This window comes from Pseudonaja textilis, chromosome Z (genome assembly GCF_049901715.1).
Source record: "Pseudonaja textilis isolate UNSWEBS1 chromosome Z, rPseTex1.2, whole genome shotgun sequence".
Lineage (NCBI taxonomy): Eukaryota > Metazoa > Chordata > Lepidosauria > Squamata > Elapidae > Pseudonaja > Pseudonaja textilis.
In genome coordinates, this window is record NC_142008.1 from 33,033,851 (window position 1) to 33,058,001 (window position 24,151).

The 24,151-nt window shown below is 33.7% G+C and overlaps 1 protein-coding gene across 2 annotated transcripts in view; it reads right to left on the reverse strand.

The window, feature by feature from the left end:
• ETV1 (ETS variant transcription factor 1) overlaps positions 1-24,151 on the reverse strand; it is a 135,528-nt gene that overhangs the window by 65,500 nt on the left and 45,877 nt on the right. For both annotated transcript variants that reach the window (XM_087917963.1, XM_087917964.1), the window contains 3 exons: positions 16,365-16,494; positions 12,207-12,395; positions 8,888-9,135 (listed from right to left, as the gene is read on the reverse strand). In XM_087917963.1, the coding sequence (XP_087774089.1) occupies positions 8,888-9,135; positions 12,207-12,395; positions 16,365-16,494 (567 nt within the window). The remainder of the gene's footprint in view (positions 1-8,887; positions 9,136-12,206; positions 12,396-16,364; positions 16,495-24,151) is intronic.

The following is a 24,151-nucleotide window of genomic DNA, read 5'->3' on the forward strand; positions in this document are numbered from 1 at the left end:
TTGTCATATCTGCAATGTGTTCTCTTTTTTCCTTAATGATCTATGCCAGAACATTTAAACAGTGTGGACTCACTGTAGCAAGAATTGTCTCCAAGTATAAGGATCATCTCCAAGTATAGATAATTAGAATACCAAAGAATGAGGCAGCAAATGTATAGATACTTATGAGACAACCAATAGGGAACAAGGTAGACTCAGAGGTCTCCATCCTTACACTATACCCTTTCGAAAAACCAGGTAATCTGCTAGTTCTCTTCTCTGTTTCAAACAGGCTAATCACTCCTGGAGATTTGGTTACAGGATTACTGAAAGTAACAATGACCCTAATGATATTCTTAGCTTGGCAACTATATTATGCTGCTTAGCTTAAAACATAAATTGTTACATTACATGCCCCAGATCAAAGAAAGCTACATACAGTACACAGGTCCCATTAAGTAGTGTTGAACCACTGCAATCTTCATATCCTGAGAATATAACAAACAATCTTACATTTACAGAACATATGTAAAATGAGATGCAGCAAATCAGTTCCAATAGATACACAGCTGAAGAAAGGAAAATCACCTGATTGCAAGATGTAATAAGTAACTCTGATGCTAATATTTATTGTTAGGGTTTCAGACTATATTAAATTGTTTCTCCCCTTAATGGCATTAGGACAAGAGAATTGCTTCCACTGTTGCAATGAAAACAAAGATCTTTCCAGGTTTTATTTACTGACAGGGTTAATATACCACTCAAATATGTCAAGAACAGCATGATGACAGCATGTTCTTAATCCTCAGAATTGGATCAGATAAGTGCCACAACAATTTCAACACAGCTTTTTCTCTGACCAGTTTTATGAAAATGGTTCTAATCTGCAATATTAAAATAAAGCTTTACCTTATCTACCACTTGAGCTATGCTGAAAAACAATATGATTTAGATCATGGGCTATCTTGATAGAAGGATTTTTTAAAGAAGGAATATCCATCCATATGATGTATTTATAATCTATAAAGTTAATTGACTCTTGTTAAATCTGTTTCCTGGAAAAGTAGTTTGACAGCTGTTGCAGGCATCCTGTTGTCTCCTCTATTGTTTTACAGTGTAATACAACATTGTTTTATATATGAATAGTAAATCTTAATTCTATAGAAAAATCTACTATATTTCAGAATAACATCAATAATTGCAGAATGGATTGGAAAATTCAAATCAGAATAAGCAATACTGAGGTTCAGAGATCTAAGGATATGAGGCATGCTTTAGGAACTTGGGCAAAAAAACCCTAAGATTTAAGAAAAAAGTAATGGAGAAAAATAAGATTACATTTTAAACTAACAGCAACTCCTCCACAAAACAACCTATTTACAATTAAATTTGTATATAACTAATAATTGGCAACATGAATTTGCTCCTTAGACAACCGTCACTGACTCTTACAGGGGTGTTCCAGACAAAATTTCTGTCAAGTAATCTCCCTATTCCATTCATGGAATTTTACTGGAGCAAATTTAAAAGTAATTATTGTTCAGTCCTTCCCTTTTAAAAATATTTATCTATGTAAAGTATTTGTAAGTTCCTTTTCCTATATTTGAACAGGGAGAACAGGGCCATATTAAAGCAGGATGCAAAGCAAAACAAAACAAAAATAAATGATCTTTGTAAAATAACATTAAAAATTAAAATTAAGCATAACAGAAACATCAAATTATGCAGATACAAAATACAAAATCCAGGCATCTTAGGAGAGAAAAAACTCTCATCTGGCAACAACCTTTAAATTCTAATCTAATTTGTCCACAGCCATTCCAAAAGAAACCAAAACACACACAAATAAAAGCTATAGTTTTTCTCCCTGAAATACACCAGATTGCTTTCTATAGCAAACTGCTGGTTTATTCTGGCACTGTCATGACATCCGGTTTTCAGAAAACGTATTAGGCAACAACAGCCTCCTTTAACAAATGGTTACTTGTTACAGAGGGTTGCAGAATCAAAAAGACATGTATGTTTGTAATGCAAAAAAAATCTGCAATCTACTGAATGCCTATTTTTATGTATTTATTTCAGTCATATGGCATTAGTTTTAAGCGATGTGTAGACTAGCTTGCTTTTTATAAAGAAGTGCACAAAATTGAGTGCACACACATACCATTTTTCACTCTCTTTTGTGATCTTTGGCTAGAAATACACACCAACATCTGTGCTTTAGCCTCTTCCTCCACCCTGTTCTCTGTCTATAAAAAATTTAAGTTCTGCAAACACTGCTGGACTATAGTGACATATTTGAATGGAATTCAGACCAACCAGTTCCTGTTTATGTTTCTGATTGGCTCATGTAGCCTTTTCATTCACTATACATTAGAAACATGCCAAGGCCACATAAATGGTGTCAAGTTACACACTGAGGAGGCCAACACACATTAATCATTGTTTCAAGTCAATGGGCAGGAGTAGCAGCTGATGGAACACTATACCCTTCAGCTTTGTATAAATGGACATTCCAGTGTATTTCTCCCATTGCTCTCCCCCGCCCCTTTCCCCCTTCAGCATCCATTTTATGAATGAAACTCCAGGCTCCATTCATATAAAAGCTTTGCTTACTGGATATAGTCTCCAGGGATCAGTCAGACTTGGGTAAGGCTGATGCGATTGGTTTAAGACAAGCTTCAGCCTTCCATTACTGATTGAAAATTCAGCTGATGTCCATTTGACCTGCATTAATGCACAAAGAGTAAATCCAGACTGTATTCTCAATTCTCAAATCAAATCATTAGCCAATGCCACTTACTGTAACTGTAGATTCAGAGGATATTTTATCTATTCCTTTGGGGAGGAGAGAGAAGAAATAAAATCAAGAACAAGACAATTTTTTGAAGCTATTGCTACTGTGATGTGATGTATGAGATTATAATTATATAAAAATAGTTTTGACAACACTCATTTCAGCTTTTATATACTGAAATATATGGTAAAGATCAGAATGATATAGCTAGAAAATATTCTTTCAAAGGCAGGAAAATAATACATTCTTATGATATAGTACTCATTCTGACTGCATTTACTGATTATATAACCAAAAGCAAAAAAACTTGTCTTTTAAATTAGTGCCCCCTAAACTTTTGAGCACCAGGAACCGGTTCTGTGAAGGTTTTTCTGCAGACCAGAGGGGGCATGGTTTTGTGTACTACCTGCATCCTAGGGATGGGGCTTCGCTTGTTTGTGCAGCTCGGTTTCTTGGATGCCATGGCCTAGTGCCAGTCCAGACTGGGGATTAGGGACCCCTGCTTTAAATTATTTGTCCCTTATACATTGGGCTGATCTAAATCAACCTTCGTAATGTAAGAAAAAACACAGAAAGCTATGGAAGTCCTAGGAACTCCATATATTCCCCTATATTACTTCCTTTTAGGTATTGTAGGATCAAATGGTCTTCCAGTTTGAAACCTGAGACAAAACTTTATAGAATCCTAGAAACAATTCTTCTCTGGAACTTGTCTCAAAGTATTTTATATTGATTTAATCAAATATAGAAAGTACAGAATACACTATACCCATTTTTGTTTTTCTTTCATTCAAAAATATTTATAGATCTGTTTCCAACTTCTGAGGGTTTTCTTTTCCTTTGTTGAAAATAAAAAATATGTCTAGATTTTTGAAAATCTCTTCCCAATAATGTGACTTCCTTTCAAGAAAGAGTAACTCATGGGGTGTTAGGACCAAACGTATAACACCACTTTTATGCAAGGGAACTATTACTATTGTATAAGAATGGACAATTTGAAATTCTACGCTCCTCTTTGATGTGAACTCGACAAATTGCCAAATCATAATCTATAATTAAACAGACAGGAAAAGTATTGAAAAGATGGGGAACAGATTCTGTAACAGTATTTTATCTTTTTAAGCCACTCTCTTCTAGGACCAATGTGACTTATGCCAGTAAGATTTTTCAGATAATGGTCTCCTACCCCCAAGGCTTTAAAAAAAAAAAAGAATTTTGGTATGGCAGTGTGAGTTTGACAAAGCTCTCCAGGTAGAAAAGGTCACATTAACCAACTATAGCCACCACCTACTATAAGGGAAACCCTAATCTTTTTATATACAATTGTTATCCGATCAGTTGGATGTGGTTTCTTTGAATGAAGTAAGTTTTGTTATACTGTCTACAAAATTAGGAAGACTGCTCACTGATAATCCACCAACAACTTTTAGATATTATCTTGTTTCTTTCAATTTTTAATGCTTCTTATTTCTAATGTTAGTCTGTGATCATAATAAAAATTAAAAATTACTTCTACTTATAAAGAACTTGTTCATTTAAAAACTACTGTTTTAAATGAGTTATTTTCAGCTAAAGAATATGTAAACTACTAAAGTACAAACAATAAAAAGAACATAAATTTTATGGGAATTAGGGAAGAACTATCATTTAATTCTGGAATTAGTTTTTAAGAAAATGAAGAATAAATGAGATTAAAGTTTACCTTGGGCTAGCCCCAAATTTTAATAATGTAAAAACAATTTTTTATTAGGTTTCTATTAGAGAAGTTAACTGAAAAAAGGGCTCAAAATTAGTGCAAGTTCCTAAAAATGGGTTGGGTGGGAGAGAAAAAGGAACCATTTCAAATATTTCTCAAAAAGGGAATGTGGTTACACAAAAAGTTTAGTGAATCTGCGAACATCCAAAAGCACATTAAAACAACCAAGTAAAGGAGGGGCAGATCAAATAACAAAGAGATCAAATCATCAGTGAGATAAAGTAAATGAGAGCTCAGAGCAAGCTGGAGTTAACAAGAGATGTTAAAAATAATGAAGAAGGCTTTCCTAAGCAAGGTCAAAGAAAAAAGGAACAGTACCATCTACTTATGGCAAAAATGAATATAAAATACCTAATATAAAATATATATTCAACTCAAATTTTGGCCTACTCATTTCAAAAAACAATATGATGATATACTCCGAACTTAAATTAATTCAGACCAAATACTGCACTACAGACAAGGGTGATATTTAGAATGTGGCCAAACATGAATCCATCACATATCACTTTGGAAGAATAGGTGAAGCACCAGTTAGCTGGCACAGGGCAACTGTTGTCATATCTTAAGTAAAAGAAAATACAAGAGCCAGAAAACTAAAAACTAATCAATCTGTCATTGATGCCAAGGAAATTTATTTGCATCATAGTGATTGACCATAAAAGTAAAACAGCACTTATTAGAAATCATAATGGTTTTGTCAAAACAGCTGTTGTCAGATTAAATTTACTGGGAGTTTTTAAAAAACACTTTAGCAGATTGTGGGATTGCTTTTCTCACAGGCATTAGGTTATTAGTAGAACCTGACAGAGGGAAGTTTGTGAATGAATATAGTAAGTTGCCTTAATTTTTATATTTTGTATTTATTGTGCTTGTACTTATGTTGTTTTTATTGTTCTCTGTTATGAATACCAAATTATTTGCTTAATGGTCAGATAAACTTCATAAATACATAATATAAGGGGTTCTCTCAATAAATTAAATTTTAAAAGTCATCCAAATGTGTTCCATCTAATCTGCTTCTAGAAGAATATAATGTTGGGGCTAATCTAGTGTCTCGTGGAAGACTATTCCTAAAAAATGAGGCTGATTTTCTAAAAGGGTAAATACAATTTTTTGGATGAATCACCAGAAATATAGTTACCATATCAAAAGAAATAATAGTTCCATTGTTCCATTGTCTCACCTGGAATATTGCATCCATTTCAGGTCACCATACTTTAACAAAGATTCAGAGAAACTGCAAATGGCATAGCAAATGACTGTATGGATAATCAAGGGGAGCAAACCTAAACCTTATGAGGAAAACCTATTATTTTAAACAGATGAGAAAGTAGAAAATCTGCTAATGCTTTTGAAGTACCTAAAGGAATGCCGTACAGAAAAAAGCCTGGAACTTTTTTCTATTGCTACAGAAGATAGGGCACCCAAATAATGGTGTTATAGTCAAAAAGCAAAATTTTGGTTCCTAATGGGAGACCATTTTGACAATGAAGTAGATCCTTTGATGAATGTGTTCTGCAGAGGTTAAACAATAGCCATCCATTTAGAGATAATTTACATTGGTTTTCTGTGCCAAGCAAATTGAATTCAATAGTCTAGATGGCTTTCCGATGCTATGACTCTGTGACCTAGAATACTTCCCATTACAGAATTATGTGCACCTAGAAAGCGCCTATAAAAATAAGCACTCTAATAGAAACTACTATTTCATTTTGTAGTCTGAATTCTCCCCACAGCATGACTCCTAGGATGGGTGGAAAAAATAAAACATCTTCTACTGTGCTGACATTTCTATTTCTTCCATGTTCCATTATCTCAATGTTCTGCAATAGAAATTGCATACCTGCAATTACAACTAATTGATCTGCCATTTCCGATGTCATAATTAATGTCATGTTTTAATAGAGTTATAATCATTCCATAATAATGGTTTTCATTCAGCAAATTTCCAAAATGGGTAAGAATATGGAGCTCAATAGCAATAAGCAGTGTTGAGGCTCTTTCAAAACCTCCCAGAAGGAATATCTTACTATAATGATCTTGCAAAAGAGATTTAATTTTTTTTATCTAGATATTAAAGTAATATTATTCAAGCTCCTTTTCAGTGTGACTTATCCCTAAACATCCCTAAACATAATAAAATCAATGGTTCAATGGCAAAATGCATTATGCTTCCAAAAGGGTTATTTAAAGTACTCTTAGAGCAAAGATAAGGGAAAGGGTGACTTCTGCAGAACAAGACAAAGCACCATCAAACCATTGACTGTATTTTATGTTGGTACAGATGTGCCAACTTAAATGCAGGAATTTAGAACTATAAAAAGTACTCTAAGACCACAAATCAATTCTTCATGACTACTGGTTGTCCTGCTAGATCATTTTAAACTAATATTTTATCCTGCAGAAGCAGAGGCCAATTCCCAAAATTAAAAGAATAGATGGGAATAAGAAACAAAACTAAATTGATATTACATTTACCAAATTTATAAAGATGATAAGCATTCTTGCTTCCCACAAATGTATGGGCAATGAGACAGATCCATCTAACACAATGACTTCCTTCACAGCTCATTATTCAGAATGGTAAGTTAACATAACCAAAGTTTTAGCTACCCCATGAAACATCAATTTACCCTGAATCAGGTCAGGGTCAGATAACTGACTGGGAATATGTATCAAAAATTCAGTCTGCTATTCCAGATAGTTTTGCAGTGTGACATGGGCAAAGAACAGTGGAAATCCAGATTTTAGTATGAAAGCTCATGTTCTAAGTCTTGAAAGAGATTATCTGTTCTAGATAAGAAATATGTTAAGAGATCAGTAGCTAGTAGATCAATATATTAGCAATCCTGCTGTAATGATAAAATTAAAAGCAGATAATTCACTTCTCTGATATCCTTGTAGGAAAGACAAGTAGCATAAGACTTTGATGTTCATATACTGTTATCTAGGAGAGCAGTAGGATAAAAGAACTGCTTTAATTTATGCTTTGTAAGACTAGTTCAAAAGAGTCAATACTATTTATCAACAACCAAGAGTCAACAATTATGCTTAAGAAAAATATAAACTAATACTTTCTAAATGACCATAGGAAATAGAGGTTCATATATTATTTTACCAAATCTTTCAGAATGATAAGGAAGGGGGCAAGATGAATCAGCTTCAGTTCAGATTATAAATACAAGAAATGGTAACCCTCCCTGCTAAAATATAAGAACAAGAACCTTGTTACCATATCAGCTATATAGGCCAAGTAAGCATATTTGAGGGTATTAAATGGGAGTTCCTAAAACTGTTATCTTTCTCCATTGATTCTCCTTTGAATCAATGGTAGCAAAATGTTTTCAAAAAGTTGAACACATTTTTGCAATTTCTTTCTCTCTGGGAGGAATAAAAATCCTACCAAATGCAAAAGGATATGATTAACAGGAATCAATAGAACCTCTACTACCACTTACTCAGCAGTTCTTAAATGACTAACAACATGATAATCTTTTCAGTAAAAAACCAGGATTCCAGAAATAACAACTCTTCCAATGTCTGAAGATTGGGATAAATATCTTACAACCGCATCTGGCAATAACCAGAGAAATATAAATTACTGTCCTAGCTTAGCTTCTTACTAATTTCATTTAAAAGTACATATATTCAGAGTGTTTACTTCAAGGGGTCAAAAGTATTCCATTATACTGTAAAATATTATTAAAAATGAACTTGTGTCAATAAAAAGTTGGTTTATCAATTGGAGAGGATTTTACCAAAATCATGTGCTACATTCATCGTCAGTTTTTTCTGATACCCCAAGTTCAGATAAATAATAATTAGTTTTATTCATATTAAATAATTGTATTGATATGCAATTCTTTATGAAATAAAACTTTATTTCAAATATCAGTGTTTTGACTGATTCAGAGTTCTTCTACTGGATCGTTAATTAACATAAAAATATCAGTATTGATTCTAAAAATGGAAGGATGGTGATATCTAATGCTTGCAACAGGGGTTCTTAATTCATGCTGGGAAAGACCCTGAAATGAAATATTTGCACTAAGTTTCCAGTTCAGACTGTAGTATCTTGATATTATATAGATAAAAATCCATTTCAGATGACAAGATCATTTGAAAACAATGTTATTTTATTTAATGGTGGAAATCTTGTATGATAAAACTTGTATTTCATTAACAATCTAATGTGTCAAAGCAGAATGAACCTTACTAAGTTATCTAGTAAGGTTGACTCTAGTGAAGTTTTTCAGACTTAAATCTTTAAACTAAATCAATTCTTATCAAATAAATAATATCATACTGAGTGAAAAATGAAGAAAAAAAATTGAAAATTTTTTTGGGATTACCTGAGTCATATGCAAAATCTCGAGGTTCTTGTTTAATCATCAGAGGAGGAGGGAAACTTTGATTGACTGAATTGCCAACCATGGCATTGTGTTCATACACTGGATCATGGTACTCCTGTTTAAACCCTTGAGGTGGGAAAGGGATGTTTGGCTCAGACATCTGGCGTTGGTACATTGGACGTCCTTCCCGCAGCATGGTAGGCAAAGGAGGAAAGGAATTACAAGGTTCTGAGAGCTGACGGCGAAATCTAGGATAATAACACATAAAATGATTATTAATCTAATGATGGTGGAGACAGAGATACTGGAAAGAATGGATTGTGGTCAGGGTAGGATGGAAGATAAACTGTTACAACAGATGGCATGGGAAAAATGATAGTAAATTTTGGACATTAATTTTTCTCCTCGGAAAGAAACACAGATACAATTTTCTTCAGAATATAGCAAGAATCTAAGAGACAGTATAGGGATCATCTTTCTATAAGAATTAGATAAAAATAGCTGCTCCTAGAGAAGGATTTCATGGTTGGCCCGGCCATAATAAACAGTTTTATTAAGCACCAATTAAGTATGCTCTTCTTTGCTCATTTGATATTAATAAAATAGCTAAAAGTAACAGAGAAATGAATGAAACAAGAAAACAATATTTCATATCACACAAGGAGAAAATAAAGTAACAAAAGACTGTATAGTGTTTAGCAAAAACTCTGATTTTGCAGTCATTCAGGTAGCAGATATTTAAATACTATTATTTATTTGGACTGATAATTTACATATAAATAGCATGTTCAGTATTCAAAACACTTCATTTAATGTGCCATAGAAAATTTAATGTATCAGTGAAGTATGGTTTGCTCAAACTAAACTAAGAAGGAATGCATAAAAAAAGGGAGAAAATAACTAGACTCACAAAAATATTTCTCATCCTTTTGCTGTTAAATACAAGTCAAGCCTTACCTGTTATGCCACCCAGCATTCATATAATTTCAATTTAGCTATTAGATACTTCCCCGGCCAACCAACCATGGAATTGGGACTCAAGAACACTTTGGACAATTGCACCGAATGAATATTCAAGATGGGACAGAGTGAGTGTGTGGGTGGGTGTGGAAAAAGGGAGGGAGGCAGAGAAAGAGAGAAAGAGGGAGGGAGGGAGGGAGGGAGGGAGAAGGAAGGAGAGCGCCATGTGTTTATAAAAGTAGCTTTGATTTCTTTTGGTACTCAGTAAGTTAATTGGGCTTTTCACAAATAATAGAATACAATAGTATTGATTGTTTGCTTAAAAGACTTCTACCACTACCCATCTTACATGTGATTCTGGGCAATAACAACAATTTAATAATTTATTGAAGCTACAAATATACTGAGCCATGGTTCATCACATTTTGTAAACTTTTTGAGTTCTTTGTTCTGTCTGGAACCTAGATTTCTTTGGTACAGCGAGTCACAATCACTATGCAATTAAAAAAGAACTAGGTTTACCAATAAGCTCCTGCTGAAACATACATGAGGAATTTATGCCATACCTGCCTAGCACAAAAATAAAAAGTCAGCCCTTCATATTATATCTATGTAAATAAAATGCGTGTTAAAGCCCATGAAGTTCATTGGATTAACTTCCATGTCTGTTTCATTTTAGCAGATGAAATTGCAGGACAACAAGCAATTTTTATTATCACAGTCTATTAGAAGGAACTAATAAGAAATACATTTGTGGCTTAAAAGCCTGGAATTTATATGGTGATATTCCAACTTCAGAATGAAAATGCAAATTCAAAGACCATCGCCATCACCAAATTATCTGTGTCATTGTTTATATTGGGGAAATTTCATAAATAGTATGTCACAGTAGTGAGATTTAATTTTTTTTTCTACTACTAGTTCTGTGGGCATCGTTTGGTGAGCAGGGCAGGGGAAGGATTCTGTAAAATCTCCAGTCAGAGGTGGTATTTGCCAGTTCTCTGAACTACTCAAAATTTCCACTACCAGTTTTCCAGAACTGGTCAGAACCTGCTGAATACCACCTCTGATATGTCAGTTGTGAGCCGATACATTACTACACATTATGGAGTGGAAAAAAAACATATGGTATCAGATTAAAACTAAATTCTGGAATACATTCTGCTAAGGTTAGAATATAACCAATTGAATAAATTAGACTTGCTTTAACAATCATTATCAGAATTCAAATATAGCCATAACTAAATTTAAGCAAAATATATTGGTTTAATCTATGGATGCTTTGCCTTAGGAAATTCAAATTTAAGAAATAAGCAGGGTGATTCAGCTTCAGTTTAGTATTTTAGCTTTTGTGGTTTTGCTAAGTCTAAAGTTATTTGAACATAGTTTGTTTTGGCTGTTTAACTTCCTTTTCCTAAGCTAGTGCATTTCAAAATGCTCAAAGGACTAAATAAAAAACAAAAAAGCCCACACCCTTTCAATGGATACTATGCAAATTATAAGAATAAACAGCGATATTTATGTACAATTGATTTAATTAAATTCAAAACAACGAACAAACAGTGATTTGTAACCTTCATAAGAAATCCCCACCTATATAGCTATTTTTTTCCAGTCAAATAAATAGCATTTATCTGTATGGGATTTATAGAACATTGTCTACTTTATCCAAATACAGTAGAATTTTATGAGATGTTAACATCTGTTCTATTGTTGCCATTAAAATACCATCTTTAAAAATCTTCAGATTCTCTAGTGCTAATGATTTCTCAATTGATTACTTGCAAAATATATAGTTTAGAGTTTTTAAATTTGTAGCACAGTCAACACAAAATTTAAAAAATGCTATATGTTTTATGTATTAAAATTGAGCATGTTCTGAAAATATCTTGGAAAGCATCCTTCAAGCTTCTCTACTATTCATTAAAGAAAGCATAACTTTTATCATGCTTTGGCCTGGTCATGAAAAATGTGCTGTTTTTTGGTTTCTTAAAACAGTAGCAACTTTTTTTCAGGCTTAAAAAGAATTTTTTAAAACGCTGTTGTAATGAGCTAGCACAAAAATACTCTCTCAAATTTCTGCAGTCTAAAGAACCTTTTTTGTGAAATTTTTTTAAATGTATATAGGCTTACTATATATGCTGATAGACAACACATACTCAGAATATTTTACCTTTCCATGTATTGATTGTGGCTCTTGTCTCTTCATGTATGTGAATTCATTCATTCTCAAGGTTATAAATAAAATTAACTAAGGTGAATGATCCTGACATATTCAATAATAAACATAATATAAAGAAATGGCAAGACAAACCTACTTGCAATGGAAAACAAACATAGGAAGAATTGATTCAGTTACCTGTGATCCATAGGAAAGTTATTGTCTGGGATGGGCTGGGATGGAGGCAAGTGAGTTGCAAAAATCCGGTCAGGTTTAGAACTCTGAACCGAGTTTGAAGATGCATGATGCAGTGGTGAAACTGGAGTGCTTGATGGAGTTGGCGGGTTAGAAGTCCTCATTCCCACTTGTGGTTTCTGATCATAGGCACTGTTTGTTAACAAGGAGAAATATAAATGGGTTTTTCAGATAGACTGATGGACTAATTGTAAATAATCAATGGATACTAATCTCAAATTTAGTTTCTAGCATATCCAAGTTAGACTTGATAACACACTCAAGACTGTATGCAATCTTATCTATATCTGATTCCCTTTATTGGTTTGTGGAGAATTCCGAGAGTTACAGTCCCAAAATATAGCTGAAGGCCCAATTTTAGGTAATGCTGATCCAAACAGACCAAATATATAATTCAAAGTTGAATTTTATTTCCCCATTTGCCTCTAGATTGTTTTAACCATGATTACATGGCTGCACCATAATGGCTGAGTTCACATATCTTGTAAAGTTCTGAATTACGGCTTACAAATGCAAAAACTAAGTTCACATTATGCACTTAGGCAAGACCAAATACAGTATGGCATAAAGCACAGTATTTAATCAACTTCCTCTGGCCAATAACTAATGCTAATCTTGAACAATCTTGATTCTACATTACAATCTTAATCTTGATTCTACTAGATGATCAAAGCATAAATCATTCTCTATCCAGCATTATTTCCTAACCCAGTTAGGAAGTACTGGATATAATATGCATAACAAATACACACTGATTATTCTTTGTGCTTGTTAGATACATCTGCTATTTGTTTGGAGAGTTTGTTTTTCTTACTTTTTAAGAATATGTAGAACAAAATGCTTGCACCACAATTTTTACAAAGACGGCTTTGCAGCTTTATAAAGATTTTGGATCATGCAAGCTGATTTTACAAAAATGAACCTTTAAAGCTATAGAACATAAATAAAATGGTTAAAATCACATTTTTTTTTTAAAAAAGAAATATTCCAGAAAGCGTAGAAGCAAAACTTTTACTAGATGATTAAAGTTTTACACAACAGATTCAAGTTTTTGCATTTCAAATAACTTACCACAGGACAGTGTAAAAAGTGATTCCCTATGCCAAAAAAGTCTTATTTCAAATCGCATCTTGTCAGTTTTCATGTTTATCAAATTTCTAGGTCATCCAATTTTAACATGGCCAGTATTAGGGAGAGAAGAATCATCAAAGATGCAAATTGGAATTTCTCAGGTATAGAACTGAGCTGTTCTAGGAGTAATTCTAAAGCCTGATAAGAATTAGAAACAAATATATTATCTTATCAGTAAGCTAGTCTTTCACTGGATCACTTTATAATATTGACTTAAGATGACCGGAAGATATAAGTTATGCTAAATGAATAATTGGAAGTCAGAGATTGTATTGTATGTTGCTTCATTGTTTGAAGTTGGGTTCATTTTTAAGTTTCATCAGCCACTCAAGAGTTACCTTCAAAGTAAGATTTATTTTATCCTTATGCAAAAAACATGCCAGTAAGGTGACATGTTATGTTTTATTTCCAGTGTTTCTATAGATGTGTGCATAAGTGTATGCATGTAATCTGCATTTCAAAAGAAACATATTTGATTGGATCAAATAAGTAAATCTGATAAGATTCCATATCCTTGAATGATGAAGGAAGTCCAGGAAATTTGGGGAATGGAGAAAAAGATTTCCTTTATATGAGCCTAGGAGAAGGAACCTGTTATCTTCTAGATACAGCTGAACTACAATTTTCAGCATTTTTCCATATTGATGACCACTGAGAAAGGGGTTCTGGAAAATCCAGAGAAAGGGCAGATAACCTATTCTCATTCAGGAGTCTGTTGCCATCTTAGAGTTGAAGCACCGTTATAATGTTAGAAGCATACAGTAAAACTAAAATAAAAATAAAGTTATGCATATTATAATGATGCTATTCTTTTCTTCAAAAAAGTCTTTGTTGCAGAGCTATTTGAACTCCCAAGAGTAAATACATAGCTGCAAAGCACTCTGTGGGATAAATAAAAAGGCAGACACTTTATACCCATCCTAATGCATCTGGATACCACTTATGGATCTTTCTTCCAAAGGAAGCATTCCTCATGCCCACTTTGATTTCTTTTTGGCAATGGGCTTAATTTCCCCAGGTTTCTACTATTGGAGACCATCACCATCAGATTGCTTTTGATACTTTTACAGAGCATCTGTACCAGCTGTTACGCTCTGTTGCATTTTTACACTTTCTTTGTCACTGGAAATTACAGAGATGAAATAAGATATAAATGAAAATGAATGGAGCCACAGTTCTACCTACAATGCAGAATGTGTGAAAAAAGCCGTTCCAAAGAAGAAAAACAGCATCTCCTTAAGGGAAGTGATAATGACCCACACTGGCTTGCAAATATTTTTATTTCAACTCCTATAATCCTATATCATTATACAACTTTAACAAGCTTTCAGATCATTGTCCACACTAACTGCACTCAGATGATTCATAATTTCACTTGTTTCACTATCATTTGAAACTGGGAAAAGGACCACTACCTGAAAAAGGATTAATTTCCCTTTTTGTTTGGCACTGCTCCTGTAACAGGTGCAAGCAAAGCCCCTGTTCTTGTTTCCAGAAAGGCAGGAATCCTCTTAATCATTTTCAATGGAAAATAAATAGGAGCTTGAGCATGCATAGACAGTAACTACAAAGCTATGACAAACTACCGATTATGATAGCATAGCAGCCTGATGAAGCAGATAGTAATAATATATAGGTATCAGATGTCACTTAAAGTGGAGGTTGAATACTTACATAAAAATGTTCACTGGCTCTGGATTAGCTTGCAAACAATGTTATTCTGATTTATTATTTTAAAAAAAATTCAATATAGTTCTCTTATCCCTTTGTTCACACTGAAATAGATATGTTGAACATCTGAATCAGGAACTATAGTTTAATCTCAACATAAAGACAAGAAACCAATACCACTTTCATCATGTATGAGTCTCAATGGAAGGTTCCAGATTTAGTTACAATTATTTTCATGAAGCGGAGAGTGAGCAGTTGTAATCTGACTTTTCCAGAAATGTGCAAGCATTCCTGTACACTCTGTTCGATCATCCCCACCTGGTGTCAATTGTCAATGGATAGATTCACATACAGATGGTTTGTTCATCATAATATGAAAACTAGAAATTTTGATATGATAATAGAGAAGAATAAACTAGTCTTCTGTTATGATTAAAAAGCCATAGGCTTGTTGGCTGCATCTATTGGCAAAAGCAGTCAAGGAGTGGCAAGCAGAAACATTGCACCCCTAATTATAGAGGAATCACTATATTTCTCTTTTAAGCTACGTAAGGAATTCTGGGAGTTGAAGTCCAAACAGTTTTACAAGGTTAAGAAACCAAGACTGAGAAACACTGGTTTAATTTTTTTTTAAATATAAACAAAACAAAAAATCCAAGTGTTCAGGCAGCCAATATTATTTCAAACCATAAAATTTATGAAAGAGAAACTCCTATATTAAGGGAAATAATTTAGCCTACTCTTTATTGAGATTCTCAATCAACCAAGATCATGGTTGTCCCAAAGATGCTTTTTCAAAAGGACTTTTAGATCAGGAAAAAAACAAAACCCAGTTTGCCTTTTGAGAAAAGCCCTTTTGCAACAACTTAGCCTACTGTTTTCCTACTTTAGCTTATTTTCTTAGGAAAAATATACATGATAAGAATTTATTTCCCCACTTATGAGCTGGTAGATCAAATACAAATTTGCTACATAACAAGACCAGATAACCTCTTCCAAAGATCGAGAAAAAGTAGATTTTAATTGTTCCATTATTCTTGATCAAAGCCTTTATTGTCATTATACATCATGTATACAACAAAATTGGTTTAGCCTCTACTGGTGCAGTGCAGTCCATACAAGAATACAAGACAACATGAATAATATAAAGAATAATCCTTATACAAGTAGTTAGGGCGAAAATAGTCATATGTTTCCATATGTACGTCGTATTCTATGTTTTTAAACTGTTCCATTACTGTATCACTATGATATTAAAGTTTCTACTGAAAGTATTTATGCAAAATTAAGTTACTTTACCTGACATTGTACAGGCACTTTTCTCCATAACTGAATTTGAATGGTTGTTCTTGACTACAAGCTGAGCTGAGTTCAGAACATGGGCTGTGGGGTTCTTTCTTGATTTTCACTGAAAGACCATGAAAAGCCACTGTAAATATGAAAAAAAAACCAGGAATAGAAATTATTTTCAAGTAGGTAATAGTTAAGAATAATGGGAACTGCAGTTCAACAATCTTTGGAGGTCCTCAGACTTCCCACCCTTGCTTAAGAATAAAATATGATGCCAAACGTTTAATATTTACAACTTTGACAGGAAATATGATTTAGATAAAGTCAAGGAGCTTCAGGACTAAAATTAATTATAAAAAAGAGCAAGCTAATTACATAATCAACAACATCAACAATGAAACCAGAAGTTAATATATATGCCACGGACTAGCACTTGATAGAACAGCCATCAAGGTGTTGGAAAAGATATTCAAATAGCAGAATGTGTCCATGCCTACAAAGATAAGAACTGTGCAAAACATGGTGTTCTCTGTGACATTCTATGGAAGCCAAAATAAGACTTTGGGGTAAAAGGACAGAAAGATATCCTTTTTTGAAGGATTTCTGACATTTTTTAAATTTGGTATTAGACAAGATTGCAGAGAATATCACAGAGTGTCAAGAAAACAAACCAACAGGACATTAACCAAATCAACCCAGATATCTCACTTGAGGAACAAGTGACCAAGGTCAGATTATCTTATTTTGGATAAATTAAGATCTAACTTTCTAAAGAAAGCTTCAATAACGTGAAGAAAAGAAAAGAGATGACCAGTAGCAAGGTAGATGAACTCAGTTACAGTGGCAATGGCATGGTTGAAAGATCTGAAAGGCCAAGTTAGAAACATATCTTAATGGAGAATATTTATGTAGTCACCATGGATTTGATGGCACATCTCCATTAATTCTAGTTTGACACCTTCCAGCATTAATACAAAGTAGGGAAGATCCAGTGTACTTTGGGGCAGGTGCAAACCATTCCGTAGCAGTTAGGCTACAACAGACAAAGATTGCCTTCATACTCTTAGCCTCAACTGAGGTGAAAATCTAAAGCAGATGATCCCTCATAGATTAAATATGAAGACAACAGATTCATAGAGGAGATGGTCCCAAGACAGGAAGCCAAGCTATGCAAGGCTTAATAGATATTTACAAAAACTTTAAATTCCATACAGAAACTGATAAGCAGTCAATAGAATGCCCACAAGACTGGAGTTATTTTGCTGCAGCAACCCTCATTAACAGACAGCAGCTGCATTTTCGACCAACTGTGGTATCTGGGTGGTCTTCAAAGGCAATCTCAAGTTGTGTATATTACAGCAGCGTAATTAAGAGGTGATGAGGGTGTGAGTCACCATCAGTGAAACAAACCTTAACCATTTGCATTTGCTTTTAATTAACTCGTGCCAAAAATACTGTAGTTTTCAGTATAAGATGCTTCAAAATAGTATTTTTAGTTATAAATTATATACATCTTCATTGAAATCCTAACTCAAAAATCATAATGAAATACCATCAACAGCTCTGCAAGCAGCCTCTTGCTAATTTAGTTTTCCAAACTGTGGTAAAACCTTTAGTGTTAATAAACTTCACAAATGTTCAACAGGGCATATTAATCAAGTGAAGTTCCTTGAACAAAATTTGGTATTGAGGAACTGTTGCCAATTTAGAAATCTTTCAGACAAATCAGTTAGGCTAATAACTTGTTGGTAAGAAGGCATTATGTTTTCCAAACACCATGGCTGAAAATTATGAATGAGAAACATTAGTGTTGTAGCATCATCTCCCACTTATAGACTATCTATTTGAATTTGGTTGAGCTCTTGAACTACGCCTTTGGTCAAATTCAATATGACCCTTCTTAGAAACATGAGAACAGATACCCCATTTAAATTAATGATATCAAAGTTAAGACTGACTTTCAGAAATGATTGCACAGTTTCAACCTCTAACTATTCCATTTGGAGATAAACTATTATGCAATACATGTAACTGATATGTTATAAACTGTCCTCTGAATAAATAAGAATTTGTAAAACAAAATAATATCTTGAATGTCTACTTTTTCTTGTTTTTTAAAGAATTTCTGATAGATAGATGATAGATAGGTAGGTAGGTAGACAGACAGACAGACAGACAGATAGATAGAAAAAAGCCCTACATCTATCTATCTATCTATCTATCTATCTATCTATCTATCTATCTATCTATCTATCTATCATCTATCTATCTATCTATCTAATCTATCACTTTCATATAGCTGCACAACTCAACTAAAGTCACCCTGGGCAGAAAAAAACAGATTCTAACAAAAAAGAAAACAAAGCATAATACATAAACTAATTAACAATAATAAAGTAATAACATGGAAATTCAAGCAGAAATGTCACATTACTATCTCCAGAAGCCTAAGGATGTCTCCCTTATAGGATCATTATCAAGCAATAGAAAAGCCTATTCATAATGACAAAAGCAATAACATGAAATTTGGGGGTACTGTTTTATCTTCAGATGGCTTCAAATAGTCATTCCTACTAAGCGCACTTCAGCCTGCAATTGCCTTTTGTGCTGGACCATATAAAAAAGTAGCAAAGTGCTTTTTCAAGATCTCTTAAAGTTGCATCTTTTTTTGAAATGTGAAACCTCAAGAAATTGTTCCCTCGCCCCTCCAAACAACAATTTGGGGGCATTATTCAAGAAATCAAAAGAAGAAATGAACATTTGTTTGCTTCCAAGAGACCTCCTACTTCAATTTCCATTAAAAATTGAAAAACAAACATAAGCATGAAAATTTTCAGGTCCATCCTTCTGTTTTCAGATTCTCCTGCAACTCAATGAAAGGTCAAGAATTTTTAGTCCCAGAGTCCTCAATTGTATCTCTTCTAAAATATCTCTGCAATGTCCCATGTATTTGGGATATCTCTGCTAGATCCCATGTATTACTAAACCAGATTCTATTAATTATATTTCATGCTACTGATAGCATATCTTGACTTTGATCAAAATTTTCTAATCTGGCACATTATTTTTGTTTCGAAAAAGTGGGGCTTATATTCGGGTGCCTTTGATGTTTAAACGCTGGTCTTCCAGTACATCCGGAATCTATATCTTAGGCCCTTTTCCATTCTCGACTTGTTGGTTATGGTTTCTTTCTTAATCTATAATTAAGGAGCCATTTTCACAATTGTCTTTAAAATGAAGGAAACATACAGGCTCCCACAGCATCTTATGTGATATGTCCTAGTGTATCTCATCACAATATGAAGAGGCAGTAAAGCAACTAAAAACAGCTTATCAGCACACTGAAACAAGGCTTTTCAAATGCATTACATTCATTTTATACAATTTGCTTTTCTTTCCCAGATAGAACTGGTGCATGTAATGGACTATTAAGTACTAAATTATTTCTTATCAAATCACCATCAATGGGAGTCATGATCAACACTAATTAAATAACTTTTTCTGAACATGATGTCTGCCAGTTCTTCTGCTACAAGATATATTTTTTTTTGCTTCTGATACAAGGATAGCAAGGTTCAAAATGCAGAGTTAGGTTACTATGCTGGAGTTTTAATTAAAAGTCCATGCCATCTTTTTTTTAGAGTCTGAAGATATAATGTCTGAGGTAGTAAAGTTAACTTTTTAATGTCAGGGTGAAGCTCAAACCTGATAAACCTGCTACAGATCTTTTTTCTATATCTGGTCAACATCTACCAGCGATCTGAGACTCGGGTGCTTGAGTGAGGCCAAATGTTCAATGATCAGCGCAAAAACTGGTAAGATTGGTTTAACTTTTGTTTCATGCTTTTTGTGGCTGAAGCAAACAAGTTAGCTATTGTTTTCTTTAGGAAACATTATTCAAACAGGTGGGGATAGCATCTATCATCAGCATAGAAACATAAGCAACACACACAAATAGCCAATTTAATATATTATCCATGGAATACAGAGGCAGAAACTTTCATGAAATACTTAAAATTCCTTGTCAAGAACAATTCTAGATTTCAAGCAGATCTCCATAGAAAAAATAGTACAAACTACTCAAATAATCACTTACGATTTAGTAATCTGAAAGATTACTTGGCTTGGCAAAATCTCATGTTCATACAGATTTCAGTGCTCACAGAACACAAATAACAGCTATATTTTTTCCTCTGGTTCCATTTCCTGATCTTCCTAAATCTTACAATACCATAATAAATTGGAAAAGGGGTTAAAAAACCCAAATCTCAAGTAAGTTTTTCTATATCTCTAAATTTCTCTTGCTCAGCTTATACTTAAAAAAAGAAGTGAAAACATGTGAATAGAGCCTTTTAAGGTTTTGGAGATCTATTTGTACATGGATTATAAAAGCACTTGTTTTACATATAATAAATATCAGGTCACATAATATACAGTTCCGGAACACTTTGACTGGAAAATGTGTAGAACATACTGGCACTTAGGGACCGTATGTTTAGAAGAACAGTAAGGCAAGAATTAAAGTTTCTTACCAATAGCTGTGTTGTTTGTTTGTTTTAAGAAAAGCTGAGCTAAAAAGTAATAACAGTCCCAAAACTGAAACTCCTAAAAATCTGGCCTCTCCGATATTTGCTTATCACAGACTCTACCTCACTTCAGATTGTAGACCTGCAGCCTGTGAAACTCCTTTCTTCTCAAGAAACATTAAGTGCACCCCCACAACCAAAGCATATGAATCTGAATCATAAGACATCTAGAGATTCATGGGCCAAGCCTCAAAGAAAATATTGATGATAATGATTCAGAATAAAAAGTTGAGCAGTTTCTGGTGTTCTCAATTAAAACACCTGCTTAAGTGTGATGAACAAAAATGTAACCTTGAGATAAAACGTACAATCTGAGCAAAGGGAAAAAAGTGAAATACACCAAATGTGAATAGATAACATTATCCTATTGCAAAGCAACCCCTCACCCTTAAAAAAAATCAGATTGTGTCAAATCTTTGGAGCTAAATGATTATCCCTATATTCAAATATAGAAGAGACATGCACTGTCATTTGAAAGTGAAATGCAGTGAAATGTCTCCAGCTGTAACTATGGCTTCATAACCCTATATACAAAGCACAACTTGTCAACAAAAGAAATTATATTTTTAAATACTCTCCTTTCAACCAGGAACAGCAGAAACACAGGATTTTCTCCAAAATGTATATTGGAAAGGATGCCTTGGCTGATTCTCATATATCTGAATAACAAGCTCAAAAGCATTTACCATGATGTCTTCAAAAAGTTTTACTCACTTTCAGCCCCACCAAGGAATTTTGGAAATGGTGTGGTATGGAGAGCCTTACAACAAGATCATGTTTAAAGGGGCCCATGCTTTTTTCACAAGGGCTTCCAAGGGCCAGCCATGGTCTTATTTCAGATCTCACTCTGTCTTGTAGATGATTCATGGATTTAGATGGCCTCAATTAACATGTAGCAAAATTCTACATCCAAAAGGGACAGTGACTGATAAAAGTCACAGTATTGAAGATTCCTTAAACTCATCTACCTTCTCATGCATAAGACTCAACCAGCAAACGTTCAGATGCCTCATTGCTGCCTTTCAAAGATTCTTTTCCACTACATTTCCCCCCTGCCAAAGTCTCCCTCCCCTTCTTTCTCCAGCACACAAAAATCCATTACTAAACAGTCTAATCTCAGCTATCAGTGCAGAGTGCCTTTTAGGGAGCCATTAAACCATTTCTCTTGTTTACAGTGCCTGAAGAAAGATGTGAATTATGTCTGTGACAAAGTGGGTGATAACATTTCCAAACTCAGATCAAAATGCAAACTGAAATACATTTAAAGGACAAAGTCCCTGGGTGGAGGTTGGGTTTTTTTTTTTTTTTTGATGGGGGTGAAGGTTGTTTGTTTTATTTTTGAGCTTGGGGTTTTGTTTGGGAATGTTCTTCAACTGTCCTGAGTTGGGCAAAATCTCCTATAGAAATTATGTTTTCTGTTCCTTTTCCCCTTCAGATCTTGTAGGGAAGGGAAGGTAGAAGAGTGTGGCTCTTTTATTTGTTTGCACAAGAATAAACATTCATTATCTCAACCATCTTTGGTTAGTATAACCCTAGCCCCTTACTCAAAAACATCACATGAATGCTTACATGGATCATTTTGATAGTGCTTCTAAGAAAATATAAAATATAAATACAATATTTCTGATGCAATGGCATGCATTAAAAAATTAAAAAGTAATGACTTCAACCATGTTTTAAAAATCTCTTTCTTTTGCTATCTGCATCTCCTGTAACTTTGATTTATGCATATTAGACTTATCGGAGAGATGCAAGATTACAGACTTGATGGAAGGCTGCTATTCTTAGTTATACATGAAAAAAAAAAACCTGAAGCCTGCTGAATATACAGCTGTGGTTACTTATATTCAGTATTCCTCAAGTGGCCCAGAAATTTAACATTTGAGATCTGCATGCATTCAGGTTGAATGATTGAAGATTTAAAAACTTAAGCACATGAGTCATTTCCCATCAACAACTCTGGCCAAGGGGCAAAGTACATAGTTCAGAAACAAAATGTCAAGCTACACATACAAGGCACTTTGTTAATGTTCTGGAAAACACAAAAGTCCCATGTGCTTCACTGCCCTTATACAAACTTTCTGGTGAAATAAAATCCAGGAACTCAAAGAGTAAGTAGTGAGTTTGAATGAGAAAATCACTGAAATTTTCACCTTAATATGAAATTCTGAATGGGGTAGTTTTAAACAGAAATTCTAAGTTGCAGTGCTAAAAATCTTTAGGAATTGTACCCCGTAATGTAAGACTCCTAATATACCAGTTCTCCCCATAGAAGCTTCTGTTTAAAATCTAGTTTAAAGGAGAGCTATTTTAATGAATACTTAAACATTTCAGGGATTTTAACATCAAAAAATAATAAATTGAAGAAATTTCACACTGTAGCATAGAAATATGAACTGAAAGAATTTGATTATTTGCCATCAAATTGATATCAAGTTTTAGCAACTACGCAAATTTTCTCTAGAAGGATTTGTTCCTAACTTGATCCCCCAGCTCTTCCAATGCACCATCACTACTATTCACATTGTTCTCTTTTTTCCCACTGTCCTTGCATCTTTTCCAGCACTATATTTCTTCAGAGAGCTGGTTCTTTAATTTGTCCAAAATATGATAAGTTAAGCCTGGTTATTTGTGCCTTGGATGAGAATTCTGAATTGATTAATTCTATGATCTATTTGACAGTTTTCTTGGCTAAATTGTCTTCTACAACAGCAAACGTCAACAGCATTTATTTTTGCTATCAAGCCTCTCCAAAGTCCAACTTTGTCAAAGAATGACATAGAAAAAAATAATTGTCTTCATGATTGTTTCTTGTAGATAGAGCCATATCACACCATCTCAATATTTTTTCCAAGCAATATCTTCATTGCTGTTTTACCAAAAGCTAGTTTTCAAAAAAAGAAAAAATCCTTTAAATATCTTTATACTAAACAGTTAAATCTGGAATATGATGCAATATGATATGATAAAAGAACTAATTTCAATGGTTTTAAAAGGAAACTGGCAAATTTATGGCAGTGTTGGACTACTGTTGGCTGCCAGTCCCGATGACTGTTATCTGAAATTGCAGACAGCATGTTTTGAATACCAGCTGTTACAAAGAACAGTATAAGTGGAACATGGAAATTTACACTCCTGTAGTTAAATAGGATACCCAAGGAATGTATTCTTTTACTAAATATGGTACTCAAGGAATATATTCTTTACTGA